This window comes from Rhinolophus hipposideros (assembly GCF_964194185.1).
Source record: "Rhinolophus hipposideros genome assembly, chromosome: 8".
Classification (NCBI taxonomy): Eukaryota; Metazoa; Chordata; class Mammalia; order Chiroptera; family Rhinolophidae; genus Rhinolophus; species Rhinolophus hipposideros.
This window is the reverse complement of record NC_138054.1, coordinates 94,913,480-94,926,458: the sequence shown is the minus strand read 5'-3', so window position 1 is coordinate 94,926,458 and position 12,979 is coordinate 94,913,480. Positions and strand designations below refer to the sequence as shown.

The 12,979-nt window shown below is 60.1% G+C and overlaps 2 protein-coding genes across 11 annotated transcripts; one reads left to right on the top strand and one right to left on the bottom strand.

The window, feature by feature from the left end:
* Nucleotides 1-3,284: 3,284 nt before the first annotated feature.
* Nucleotides 3,285-12,224, bottom strand: TMEM52 (transmembrane protein 52). 10 transcript variants are annotated; one of them, XR_013993805.1, is made up of 7 exons: nt 10,957-12,224; nt 10,830-10,873; nt 10,679-10,720; nt 9,884-10,011; nt 9,503-9,781; nt 7,964-8,217; nt 3,285-4,860 (listed from the first exon to the last, which is right to left on the bottom strand). XR_013993805.1 is itself a non-coding variant. In XM_081056452.1 (5 exons), the coding sequence occupies exons 1-5, from the start codon at nt 11,023-11,025 to the stop codon at nt 9,603-9,605; spliced, it is 531 nt and encodes a 176-aa protein (XP_080912578.1). In that variant the 5' UTR covers nt 11,026-12,224; the 3' UTR covers nt 9,168-9,602. The 10 variants fall into 10 exon arrangements, 5 of the variants coding, with proteins under 5 accessions (XP_080912578.1, XP_080912580.1, XP_080912579.1 ...); XR_013993808.1 differs by having other exon boundaries at nt 3,323-4,860; nt 7,964-8,214; nt 9,884-10,062; XR_013993809.1 differs by having other exon boundaries at nt 4,137-4,860; nt 7,964-8,214; nt 10,679-10,738.
* On the top strand, nt 8,110-8,815 carry CALML6 (calmodulin like 6). The gene is made up of 3 exons (XM_081056457.1): nt 8,110-8,278; nt 8,370-8,514; nt 8,592-8,815. Exons 1-3 carry the CDS (start codon nt 8,155-8,157, stop codon nt 8,743-8,745), a joined length of 423 nt encoding a protein of 140 aa, XP_080912583.1. The 5' UTR covers nt 8,110-8,154; the 3' UTR covers nt 8,746-8,815.
* Nucleotides 12,225-12,979: the final 755 nt, after the last annotated feature.

Below are 12,979 nucleotides of genomic sequence, written 5' to 3'. Positions count from 1 at the left end.
TGGCTCACGTGGTTATGGAGGCTGAGAAGCCCCGCGACCAGCTGTGTGTGAGCTGGAGACCCAGGACAGCTGGTGCTGTCATTCAGTCCAACACTGATGGCCTGTGAAGCAGGAGTGCACATGTCCGAGGGCAGGAAAGTCCCAGCTCAGGCAGACAGGAAGTTGATTCTTCCTCCGCCTTCTGTTCTACTTGGGCCCTCAAGACCTGCATGACGCTCACCTGCAATGACCAGGCCACCTTCTCCACTCAGCCTGAAGGTTCAAACCTTCATGTTTTCCAGGGACACCCTCACATACACACCGGAAATGTTGTTACCCAGCCATCGGGGCACCCGGGGCCCAGTGGCGTTGACACGTAATATTAACCATCGTACAGACCACGTTTGGTTATCCACGTAACCCTGGGTGGATAGTAGGGCTGTTTCTACATTTTGGCTACTGTGAGTAATGCTGCCGTGAACACCTGTGTATAAATACCTGTCTGTATCCCTGCTTTCGGTCCTGTGGGGTAAACACCCAGGAGTGGGATTGCTGGGTAACATGGTCACTGTCATGTGGGGGGTCATGCAGGGTCTTTGGTCCTGACCTCACATAAGGACGCAGGACATGGTGAGGCCAAAAAGGAACACCCACGGAGCCATAAGTAGGGGAGTTATACCACTATAGTCTCTTTGGTGGCTGGGTTGGAGACACAGGGAGCAAACATCCGCCAGTACCCCAACAAGGGGTCTTCCTGCACCCCAGTCTCTCTCGTGGCCTGCCGAGACACAGGAAGTAGGATCCACACGATCTGCAATCCACCGTCTACTTTTCTGCCTGCCAACCAACCAACGCAGTCACGGCAGTTATATCAGTGGCTAATTGGCTAATTGATTACAGCTAATGGCCGTCTACTACCTGAGCCAGCACCTTTCCATGTGAGGCTGAGAGACTGGAAACTGCTCTCTGGGATTTGTCCCCACACACCACCCCTCCAGAGTCTCGCCTCACAATCTACGCAACAAGCGACTCCCGCGAGGGGCCCTGTGTCAGGAACGCAACTCATGAGAAAAAGTTTCAATCCAGTTCAAGTAATGTCCCAGGGGTGTCCCTTGAAGTCCACCTACTTTCTGGGCACAGCCAGAGCTCCCAGGGCACCACCAGTCTTTCTGGGCACAGCCAGAGTTCCCACAAACAAGACTGCAGTCTGCGCCAGTGTCTTCTAGGGCCAAACCCTCTGCACATTAGGAGGGACCAATGTATGGAGAGTTCCACATGGGGCCTCTAATACCAGCTCATTTCCTCTGACCGGGTACCTTGGACCCACCCCTAATCAAGCTGAAAGGAGTCGGCCTCAAGCGGCCGCATGAAGTTCTGGAGGGACACAGGTCGCACTTTTCCGGACTTCTTCTTTAGGCTTCTCCGGAATTGCTATCCTGGACGCAACTGTTTTCAGAGTTCCAGTAAGAGTGCATTGGGTTTTCGGTCTATTTTTTCCCGATCGACCCCTGCTGCCACGAGATCACACCACATCTGTGGGCGTGTTACTCTGTGAGGCCTGCGACCTCGCCTCTTTACTCTTGATTTGGGCTTCCAGGTCTGGACTGCTCGGGCCTCCTGTCTTAACTTCCTTTGCAATCGGCTTTCAACATCCCCCAGGGTGGCCATGGCAGTTGTAACTTCATGGATCCGACACCCCACATTGGGCGTAAAAATGGCAACCAAGCATCCGAAAGCACTCGCAGGTGCAGTATCCAAAACCAGATCTCTCATGCTGGCTGTAAAAAGCTCGTCATCTGGCCCTGCATGTTAGGGGTGAACATAGCATGTCTCATACCCATTTCACGGATGATTTGAGTAAGTTCCGTATATGACTGCCATTGACTCACAGTGTCTGGCAGCTCGCCAGCCTGTCCCCATACTGTGCATACTGCAGCAGTGAGCCACTCCATTAGAGAGTGGTTGCCCTGGTTTTGGGCCAACGTATGGCAGTTCTGTAACCTTTGTCGCAGGGACGGATGCCCCATCACCAAAGCTAGCTTTTCCCTTTTGCCTGGGGAGCAGAGAATGCTGTCTGCCCCCTCATCCCATAAACGTAGGAGACTGGCTCAGCAGGGCTCTGTCTATACCGCCCCCCCAGCTCCTGCATCTCAGTGGGAGTATAAGGGGTGTAGGTTGTGAACTCAGTCACAGCTGGGTTGCCGGCAGCAAGGCCCCGGGGCCCAAAGGTTGCTCTGCTTTACCTTTTGCTTCAAGATGGGCCGGCTGTGGGGGTTGGGAGCTACATTGTCTCCACTCGCTTCCTCCGCCCCTGCCTCAGAGTCTCGTCTGTGGGCCCCTCTTCTAACAGGCGGACCCAAGCTTCCAACACCTCCCACCTTGTCCCGCACCTGGGCTGTTCCAGCAAGCACTTCCTCCGAGTTATCACGCCCCCACCCCCACCTCCCCCACCCCCCCCCACCCCCCCCCTCCGGGGCTGCTGGTGGTCCTGCCCGTGAGCTATTTCATGAAGCCCGTCCTCCATGTTACGATGCAAGGCCGTGAGGACCATCCAGCCCACACGGCCGGCTGTCTCCTTCGCCTCCTCCGGCAACCGCTCATCCAGAGCCTGCAGGGCCCTCTCCACGCTGGCTGGAGAGCCGTCCATGTCCTCCCACCCCTGCTCAGGGGTCCAACTTGTGAGAACAGTAGCTACCAGGTACCACACACTGTGGGGGGGCCGTATGTCCTGCCCAGAGTCAGACGTCATTCCTACCCGGCCGGAATCCTGCTCACCGGGCCAGGCATCCGATTGGGTGGAGGCCTCAGTGCAAGACGTCCGCAACCCTCAGAGCCTACAACAGCAGCAGATGACCAAAAGGAAGGCTATGCCTTCTGTGGCCAAGAGGGTGGTGTGCCAGCTGGAGGCTCAAGTCTCCCAGGCTGACCGCGCCTCCGTTCCCGGCACCACTCCTCATGGGCCACCCGAAGCTGAGCTTTCATACATATAAACTGCTCCATTACCCCTCTGGGCATTCTGGCCGGTGTCGTACTCTGCTCCCTGTGCCATATGTCATGCGGGGTGGCATGCGGGGTCTCTGGTCGCACTCCACACATAAGAACGCAGGACATGGTGAGGCCAAAAAGGAACACCCACGGAGCCATAGATAGGGGACTCATACCACTATAGTCTCACTGGCGGCTGGGCTGGAGACACAGGGAGCAAACATCCGCCAGTACCCCAACAAGGGGTCTTCCCGCACCCCAGTCTCACTGGAGGCCGGCTGAGACACGGGAAGTAGGATCCACACGATCCGCAATCCGCTGTCCCCTGCTCTGCCTGCCAACCAACCAATCAACCAACACAGCCACGGCAGTTTTATTAGTGGCTAATTTTAACCAGTGGCTAGTTTTATCAGTGGTTACAGCTGATGGCCAACTTGTTATAGCTGACGGCCATCTACTACCCGAGCCAGCACCTCTCCACATGAGGCCGAGATTGGAAACTGCTGTCTGGGGCTCTGTCCCCACAGTCACTCTCTATTTAATTCTTTGAGGAGTCTCCACGCTGGCGGCGGCTCCATTTTACCTCCACCGACAGGGCCCCCGGTTCCCAATTCCCACGTCCTCGCCAGCACTTGCTTTCTGCCTATTTGATAGGAGCCATCCTCGTGGGTGTGAAATGACATCTCATCGCGGTTTTGATTTGCATTTCTCAAACGATTAGTGACGCTGAGTATATTTTTGTGTGCTTATGGACCATCTGTATGTTTTCTTTGAAGAAATGTCTGTTCAAGTCCTTTACCCATTTTGGAACCGGGTTGTTTGTTTTTGTTATTGTTGAACTGTAGGAGTTCTTCAGATCCTGGATGTTAATCCCTTAGCAGACACACAGTTTGCAAACGTTGTCTCCCATGCGATGGGTGCCTTTTCACTGTGGATGATGTGCTTTGAAGCTCGATGGGTATTCATTTTTCGCTTTGGTTATAACCTAGTACTCTGTGTCTATTGTGCTGCTGGCATTGTTCTAGCTTGGGCCCCTGGGGGTTCAGTCCTGGGGCTGGATTTACTTCCTTTCATTGTATTACTTTCTGCTTTCCAGTTACGCTGCTTTTCTTATGTACCTTTCTCCTTTTGTGTATTCTATCAGGTTCATCAGTTTCTTTATTTTTTTTTTTGCGCTGCAGATGTGGAAGTTGTACAGCCTATTTCTACTAGTTTTGTGCTGACCCTAGAGTCTCACATTATGTCCTAACCTCAGTCACTGGCTCTGCCATCCCCTGAACAGGCCTGGGGTCTGACACTGCACCCCTTCCAATTGCACAGTGCTGGTCCCGGGTTTGGGTTACTTTGTTTTCACACCCCTTCTCCAGGCTGGGCTCCCCCCAAGCAGACCCTGAGACAAGGACTGGCAACCTGGACTCAAGACTAAGATACAGGGAGTTAGGATAGCAAAGGGGCAGTCCTGGGCTAAGCAGGTGACACAGGGGGCACTGGGATTCAGTCCACTGGGGACCTGGGGAGACCATGACACAGGTACAGTGCTGTCCCCTCGGGTGAGGCGGATGGCCGAGTGCCACCTAGGTTGCCAGTGTCAGAGAGTGGCCTGCTCTGTGTTGGTGGAGGAAGTCTCAGGCAGAAGCTGCGGGGAAGAGAGAGGGGCTCTGAGGCCCCGCCCAATCTGTGCAGAGTCCCAGGCCCCTGTCATGCTCGAGCCCTCAGTGTGGCTTGGGCCCACACACGCTGTTGGCTCCTGCCTGCACAGCCCACCAGGTTCCTTCCAGGTGGGGGGTCCTGAGGGGGACAACCGTGACTGCGGGTGGGGGCAAGTCCTCTGCATTGTATTCCAGTTGGGGTGGGAGTGTGGGGAGCAGCTCTTCACAGGGTAGAGGTGAGCAAAACCTGCAGGCACAGAAAGTTAGGAGTCTGGGCTCAAAACCCAGGGAACACCCACCTGGATACCCACCACGCGCCAGGTCCCCCCTTTCCTCCCATCCTTGACAGTCAGCTGCTCTGTTATTTTTCCCCCCTTCTTCCAACTCCCCACCCCCCCCTCTGGTTCAAGCCGTTGTTTCTCAGTCTAGTTGTGTAGGACACAGCCCCCTGGCCCATGCTGGTGTTATGTGCCTTGCGCTCCCCCTGGCTGAGGCCGTCGATCACTGGCTGAATAAGCCACTCACAGCAGCTCACGCTGGCCACTGGCCGCACACAGCAGCTCAGCTCCAGGGAAAGCCATTCTTCACAATCTTAGCTGTAGAGGGCGCAGCTCACTGGCCCATGTGGGAATCGTACCGGCGACCTGGGCATTAGGAGCACTGTGCTCCAACCACCTGAGCCACCGGCTGGCCAGCTTCTCTTAGTCCGGGGTTTGGGCCTCCTATTCTCTGCCCTCCACTGCAGCAACCTCACCGGTGCTCACACCCACCCCCCACATCACCCCCACTCACCAATTTCACCCCCACACCTCCCACTTACCCACATCCCCCCCACTCATTCCACATTCCCCCAAATTACACCCACTCACCCCATCACACCTACTTACCCCACATCACACCCACACTCATCCCTTAACACCCCCACTTACCCACATCTCCCCCACTCATTCCACACTCATCCATACCACACCCACGCACATCAAACCCACTCACACCCACATACCCATTCATACCCACATTCACACCAACTCACATCAAACGTACAGACCCACTCAGACTCACCCACATCACACCCACACCCCTCACTTTCAGGTGTCCATGTTGGCCCTTCTCTGAGTAACATGTTATGCAAATTTCACCACTGTAATCAATCAGTATATGAAAAAGCCTCCACAGCAGCAATGTCTAGACTAGCTCTGAACAACCTCGTGAAAATGACGCTGTCGTCAGGCCCTGGGGCTCCCGCCCCAGCTGTGTTCTTCACATTGTGGTTTGGCCTTTGGGATGTGAGGAACTTCACTGAATTGGCATTTTCCTTCCCATTCCTGTTATTGTTTGGGATTTTCAAGGGAAAGGGGTGGGAAAGTCTTTTTTCACCATTGAGAGCCTGAAGCGAAGGCCGCAGAGCAGCCAGGATGAAGATGGGACCCAGAGCCACTGCTCATCCAGCCCCACTGGTCCCACCGGCGGCCGCTGCCTGATGCAGCCATCCTGTCCCCATCAGCACAAATGTTGCAGCCTCAGCAGCTGGCCTGGGCCTCAGTGGAAAGCGTCCCGGTGGCTTCGGATATTCTGGAGGCTGGAGCCAGCTGATCTGGTGGGGGACGTGGCATACCTCGCCTGCTCACATTCATCATGCGGTCACAGGGCAGATGTGTGTGTGTGTGTGTGTGTGTGTGAGAGAGAGAGAGACTCTGGGGCCATGCAGGGGGTGAGGTGGATTGGGTAGGGGCCTGTCTGTGACTATTCCTGGGGGCAAGAGCTGGAAGGGGATGAAAGAGCCCCCTCACTGGGCTTGTGCTCACTGCTGGTGGCGGGGAGCCTGAGGCCGGGGTCCCCGTGCTGGGAGCCCAAGTGCTGCCCCGGGGTGGGGGTGTGGGGGGGGTGCGTGTGTCTGAGGACTGAGCACACGCTTGCAGGTGTGCACGCTGCTGTGGTGTCACTAAACAGCCCGGCCCACGGCTCCCTAGGGAGCCAGCTTTGCTGTTCTGCGCGGAAGGGAGGTCACATTTCCCCGAGAAGCCTCGGAATAGCCCCGACTGCCCAGAGGAAGCCTGGCCTGGCCTCCTGGTGGCCAGTCCCGCCCGGTCCTGTGCGTCCTGTCCTTGCCCCAGCTTGTGCAGCTGTCTTCTCGGACTGTGGACGCCCAGCCCCTTCAGCACAGGGCGGCCCGAGGGGCCCCATGCATGTGTGTCCTCACCTGTCTTTGGAGAGTGCCTGCGAGGGGCTGGCACTGCGCTGGGTGCTGGGCCCACGCGGCAGTGAGGGCGTCACCTGACCGGGTGGGCATCCAACAAGAGCCCTAATAAGTGGTGACAGCCTGTGTGGGGGTGCTACTGCACAAGGCAGGAGGAGGGTGACACAGTGGAGGGAACGGCATTTGTGAAGGCTCCGCCAGCCTGTCCTGCCCTCAGCCCAACGTGTCCTTCCTTGCTGTGCCCCAGGAGGGCTGAGGTTGGGGTGGGGCCTTGGCTGGGACGCTGGGTCTGGGGTGGGGTGGGGGGGGGGGCTCCAGGGTAAGGGATGCCCTGTGCGTGGAGGGTCAGGGAGAGGCCATGTGGGGATGGGCCAAGCCGGTCCCGAAATAGGGCCAGCAGCATCTGCTGGCCATAAAAGGCTCTTGGAATCTGGACCCCGGGGACCCTAGGCAGCCAGGCCCCACTAAAACACAGCCGCCACCTCTGCCCTTTGTGCCCTGCCCACAGCAGCACCAGTGCCACCCTGCAGTGTCCTCTCAACCAGCCGCAGACATGGTAAGGCTGCTCCTAGCGCCCGGCAGAGCCTCTGGTGGGCTGGCCAGTGCTGGAGGGGAGCAGGGAGCAGTGCCCAGGGGGAGAGAGGATGGGCAGGGACTCCAGGCACGGGGGTCAGCTGGGGCCGGGCCCAAAGGTGTGAGGGTCTCTCTGGGAACCTGAGGAAAAAGCTCAGCGAAGCTGGACAGAGAGGCAGAGTGGGGGCCGAGGCTGAGCCCTGCTGGCCAGACACTGCCCTTGCTCTGGCGACCAGGGCAGAGCAGCCCTTTCTGCAAATTGCCACGGTGGTGGCAAGCAGAAGTAGTCAGGTGCTGGACTATTCCCCTGGGGTACCAGAACTGGCTGGGCCGTGGCCCCTGCCCCCAGGCCTAGAAGCCCCTTGCCCTGGAGCCTTCCCCTTGTCCTGGGTCAGGCTCCTCCCCATGTTGGTTTAGGGTGTCCTTGACCTGATCTCACCTTGTGTCCACTGCCTGGCCCCCTACCCTGCACCCCTACTACTCCTGTGCCCTGTGCCCCTGGCTTCCCACCTCGAGTGCCCATCCCCTCAAAATTGCCTGGCAAGTCCCGCTTATCCCTCAGGGCCCACCACTTTGTCACCTTCTCTGGTAGCCGGCTCTGGGCTGGGGTCTCCTTTTGAAACCACAGGCTCTGAAGGGTATCTTGTGCCACATGTCTCGGGACCTCCAAGCTCCCCTGGACCGGGGGCCCCATGACGCTGGGCCGGCGTGTCCCCACAGACGGAGCGTCTGACGGCCGAACAGGTCAAGGAGTACAAGGGAGTCTTTGAGATGTTTGACGAGGAGGGCAACGGGCAGGTGAAGACGGGTGAGCTGGAGCGGCTCATGAGCCTGCTGGGCATCAACCCCACCAAGAGTGAGCTGACCTCCATGGCCAAGGACGTGGACCGAGACAGTGAGGCTGGCGGTCCCGGGTGGGTCGTCCTTGTGTGGGAGGAGGGCCTCGCCCACCCACCCTCACTGGGCCCGCCTGCTTGCTCCCGCAGACAAAGGCTTCTTCAACTGCGACAGCTTCCTGGCCCTGATGGCGGTTTACTGGGAGAAGTCCCAGAACCAGGAGGGCGAGCTGAGGGCCGCCTTCCGTGTCTTCGACAAGGAGGGAAAGGGCTACATTGATTGGGACACACTCAAGTAGGGCAGGGCGGCGGGCGGGTGGGGGTGGCGGGGCGGGTGCCCTGTGGGCCGCCACTCAGTGCAGGGGTCCGCAGGTATGTGCTCATGAATGCGGGTGAGCCCCTCAACGAGGTAGAGGCTGAGCAAATGATGAAGGAGGCTGACAAGGATGGGGACGGGACCATCGACTATGAGGGTGAGTGGGGGATGGGCCCTGGGAGCCCGCAGCCAGCCAGGCTGGGCTGCTGACTCGTTGCTCTGCTCCCAGAGTTTGTGGCCATGATGACCGGAGAGTCCTTCAAGCTGGTCCAGTAGGAGCAGCTGCTTCGGCTGTGGGAGGCCTGCCCAACCAAGGAAGGCCGCTGCCCGCGGCTGCTCGCTGCCACCCACCTCACCCCACCCCAGCAATGCGGCCAATAAACGCTCCAGCCAGACTCGTGTGTGCTTCATTGTACCCGGCATGGCAAAGGTGCCCGCCCCAGGCCCGCTGGAGTCAACCATGGCACACAGCCCATCACTTCTGCTGTGATACCTGAAACCACCCACTGACCAGTTCTGGGCTCTGACAGCAGCCTGAAGGCAGGCTGGGCCCACACACTCACCTTGCCTATCTGCACTGGGGCCACTGCCCAACCTCCTCTCCCCAAGCCCTTTCCTACATGCGGAGACTACTTACATACAAATTTTATTCTCTCCAAAAGACTACAGGCTTCGGCCTGTGGGGCTTCCCTTGGGCCGAGGGCCTGCTGGGGCTGGGCCAGGGGCTGGGCTGAATGCAGCAGCCTGGGTGCGTGTGTGTGTGTGTGTGTGTGTGTGTGGCCAACACAGGGCCTGCCAGTTTGGCCGCCTGGCGTTACATAGCAACGAGGCCAGGGCTGCAGCAATGTGCTGGACGGCTGGCCTTCCCAGGTGGGGGGGGGGAAGGATGCTGAGAGTGCACTGGGGTGGGGGGTCTCCTGTGAGCACAGGTGTCTGGCGCATTGGCAGTTCAGGAGAGCTTACCCACCTCCTCTGAGGGCCACCAGCTGGAGGTGTTGGGCATTGAGGCTCAGCTCCTGGGGCCCTGGAGGGGTCTCTAAGCCTGAGGCCCCAGGCAGGGGGCTAGGCTACTGGGAGGGGAGCGGCTCTTCCTGTTTGGGTTTGGCCATCTTGACAGCCTCTTCATAGGAGGGTGGCAGCTCGGGAGCATAGAGGCTGTAGGCAGGGGGGGTCATGGAGTCGAGGTCCAGCTCCCCACACGGCAGGGACAGCCGCACACCCAACGGAAGCTGCACGGAGCTGTAGGCTGCAGAGAACCAGAGTGCATTTGTGGGGTGGTCTGGCCCTCACCCGCCCCCATTACCCTGGCAGACAGATGGGCCACCAGGTGAGGTGTGCAGGCACTCACAGGTCACCGTACTGTGTACGGGGCTGTCACTGTCCACAGGGATGACTGTCAGGTCGCAAGGCTGAGGTGCTGACAGCAGGTGTGACTGGGTGTGTGCTCGTTTCCGGAGGCAGCAGAACCGGACACAGCTGGCCGTGACCCCACACAGCAGCAGGAGGAGGACAGCGAGCAGGATAAGCCTGGGCAGGGGGAGCAAGACCCTACCGCTGGACTGACCCCCCGCCGCTAGGGATCTGCTCCCTGGGGGCGGTTATGGCCCAAACACCCAAGACAGGAAAATGGACAGGATAAAAAAACCCAGAGAATGTCTCCAGGCCAGAGACCTCCTTCCTGGCCAGAGCTGGGCCTGAGCAGCTGGCCTGCCCGGCCTTCTGCTGCTGAGCCTGTCCTGTGTCCAGGGCTGGCCACAAGTGGCCTTGGGCTCACTCCCAGGACACACTGTCCTGGGCTGACTACACAATGCTATGCCCAGACCAATGACCAAGTTGGCTTGGGGCTCCCTCAGGAAAGAGGAAGGAGGGCATGAGAGATGGGCAAGCAGGCTATGAAGGGAAGTCCTGTCAAGAGCCAAGGGTGCCCGGAGCTGTGCGGGGGCTGGGGCAGGACCCACAAGGGAAGGTGTCCCCGGTGCTGGGGGCTGGAGGCTGCTGAGCGCCCCAGCGCCTTCCCTCCATTGGTCGGGAGCTGGACAATGCTGGTGACTCCTCAGCCCTGAAGCCAGGCTGGTGGGGATCTGGTGGGATTGGCCCCAGGCAGAACCGTCGGGCCCGGCTCCGCGCCGCGGCCTCCACTTACCCCACGTGCCACAGGCTGCTCCAGCGGGCCTGGGGCGGGCACCTGCGGGGACGGCGGCACCTGGAGCAAGCGAGGCACCTGTCCGGCGACCGCCCCGCCCTAGCCTCCCTACAGGGCGGGGTCAGGCCCCCGCTCCCGCCCCCCGACTTACTGGTCCGAAGGGTCGCAGCTGCTTTCAGCGAAGCCCAGCGCCACCTGTGGGGACAGGGGTGAATTGGGCCGGGGCACGCCGAGCGCAGACCCTCCCCGCGGAGCCCAGCAGTGCCCTGGCGACTCACCTGAAGCAGCGGCAGGAGTGGCGGCAGCAGCGGCAGGAGCCCGCGGACGGCCGACACCCCCGGGAACATGCTCTGCGCAGACCCGAAGCTCTTTCACGGGACCCCGCAGCTTTATGGAGGCCCCGCCCAGCGCAAGCCCCGCCACCGAGGCTTGCAACCACGCCCACACGCCCCGGCTCCCGTCTGCATCCAATGATACTGCGTCTTTTAGAGGCCGCCCCCTAACGCGGGCTCCGCCCGTTGGAGGCCCCGTCCTTTGGCCACGCCCCGAATCCCCCGCCTTAAAGAACCTCTCACGCGCTCCCCCGCCTACTGCTGCCCCGCTCTCCGGGGCCGCTCTCCGGGCTCTCCTGCACCTCGGCTGGTACCCGGCCTGGCGGGTCTCCTCCGTGTTTCTGAGCCTAGGGTCTCAGGGTGGGAGGAGGTCTCACCCTCGGCCCAAGCGCGGAGCCCTCTGCCTGTCCTGCAGTCGAGCTCGGTGTGGACAGGGGTGCCCCCTGGGAAGTTCTGGCCAGGGAGGGTGGAGGCCAGGACAAATGAGGCCAAACTTGGCACACCGCGGTGTTGAAGTTAAAGGGCTGACAGTCGAGTCCCTGGCGCGTTCCTCGGTTGTTCGACATTTGTGCATGCTCGCTGCAAGCACACGCAGGGGCAGGCCCACGGGGAATCTGAGTTGGGCTCCGGGCCTTCGCAGCGGCCTGGGTGCAGATTACTTTCCAGGGGCACTTTGCCACGAAAGCCACGCTCAGCCTGCAGAACGTGGCCTCTGTGCCTGGGAGGCACAGAGAGCCCAGAGACCCCCTGTCGGCCTGGACTGCCCACTGTCCACTCTGCCCAGGGAAGGCTGGGGGCCATTTCTTCTAGGAGGCCCCCTAGCCCTCACCCTTCCTCACACCACGCTGGAAGCCCTGTTAGGCTCACTCTGCCCTCTGCTCCACCATCTGGTGGTCAAGTGAAGGGAGGTGGTCAGCATGGTCAGGTGCAAGGCTAGTCTTCCTTGTCTGGGGAGGGTGGGGGTAGCAGCTACCCTTCGCTCCACTCAGGACATATTTGGCATGCCCCTTCCCCACTGGAAGGGAAGCGACCTCACCCCCTCGAGGGCAGGGCCCCTGGGCTGGGCTCCCTGGTGCCTGTTCGGATCTGTCAGGCACCTGCTCCTTGATCTCTCATCTCTGCTGGGGCTCTGTCCCAAAGCTGTGCTGCACCTCTGGCCTGTGATGCAGCCCCAGGGCCCCTCCAGGCAGGCCATGCTTCCTCCTGCCTCTCCTACTGCCCTCCATGCCCAGCCCAGGAGAGGGAGGGAGGAGGATGGGCAGGAGTTTGGGAAGGGCCTGGGCGTATGAGTACCAGGGCACTCCAGCAGGAGGGACAGGCCAGGCTTTAGAAGAGAGTGGCCTGGCCTTCCTACTGGCCATCCAAGGAGGAGGTGGGAATATCTCCGTGCGCCCTCAGGGAGGACCCACCCCTGGGGCCTGGGCTGGGCTGCAGGACCCAGCCTTCTCACCTGTAAGAAAGTGGCTGGGACTACAGCTGGTCAGCCCCTGGGACAGGTAGGAAGGAACCTGGGCCTGCCCACCAGACAGAAGTCCTACAAAATGCCACTCTAGGGTCGCTGTCACTGGCTCAAGGTTAGGGAGATGGCAAGCTTCCAGGCGCCAAGGGCACTGAGAAACAGGCGAGGGCAGGTGGCCGCGCCACACTGCCATCCAGTCCTGCCAGGTAGGGCTGCCTGTGCTCTCCTGTCAGCTGGCATGGGTCTGAGGTGGCGGGGGGGCGTGCTGGGCTGTGCACAGGGGGCCAGCATGGGCACTCTGTGAGGACAGTGTCCAACCAGCCACTCTTCAGGGGGCAGGGGCTGGGGAGTGGACACCGTTCTGATATCCTAGGAGTATCTCATGGGCTGGGGGTGGGATGGGGGCAGCGGTGGGTTCTACCTTGAAGGGCCAGTCTCTCCCCGAAGGCTGAGCATGGACTCAGTTCACAAAAGTGGAACCAAACTCATGCACTGGCCTCACCCTGGGCC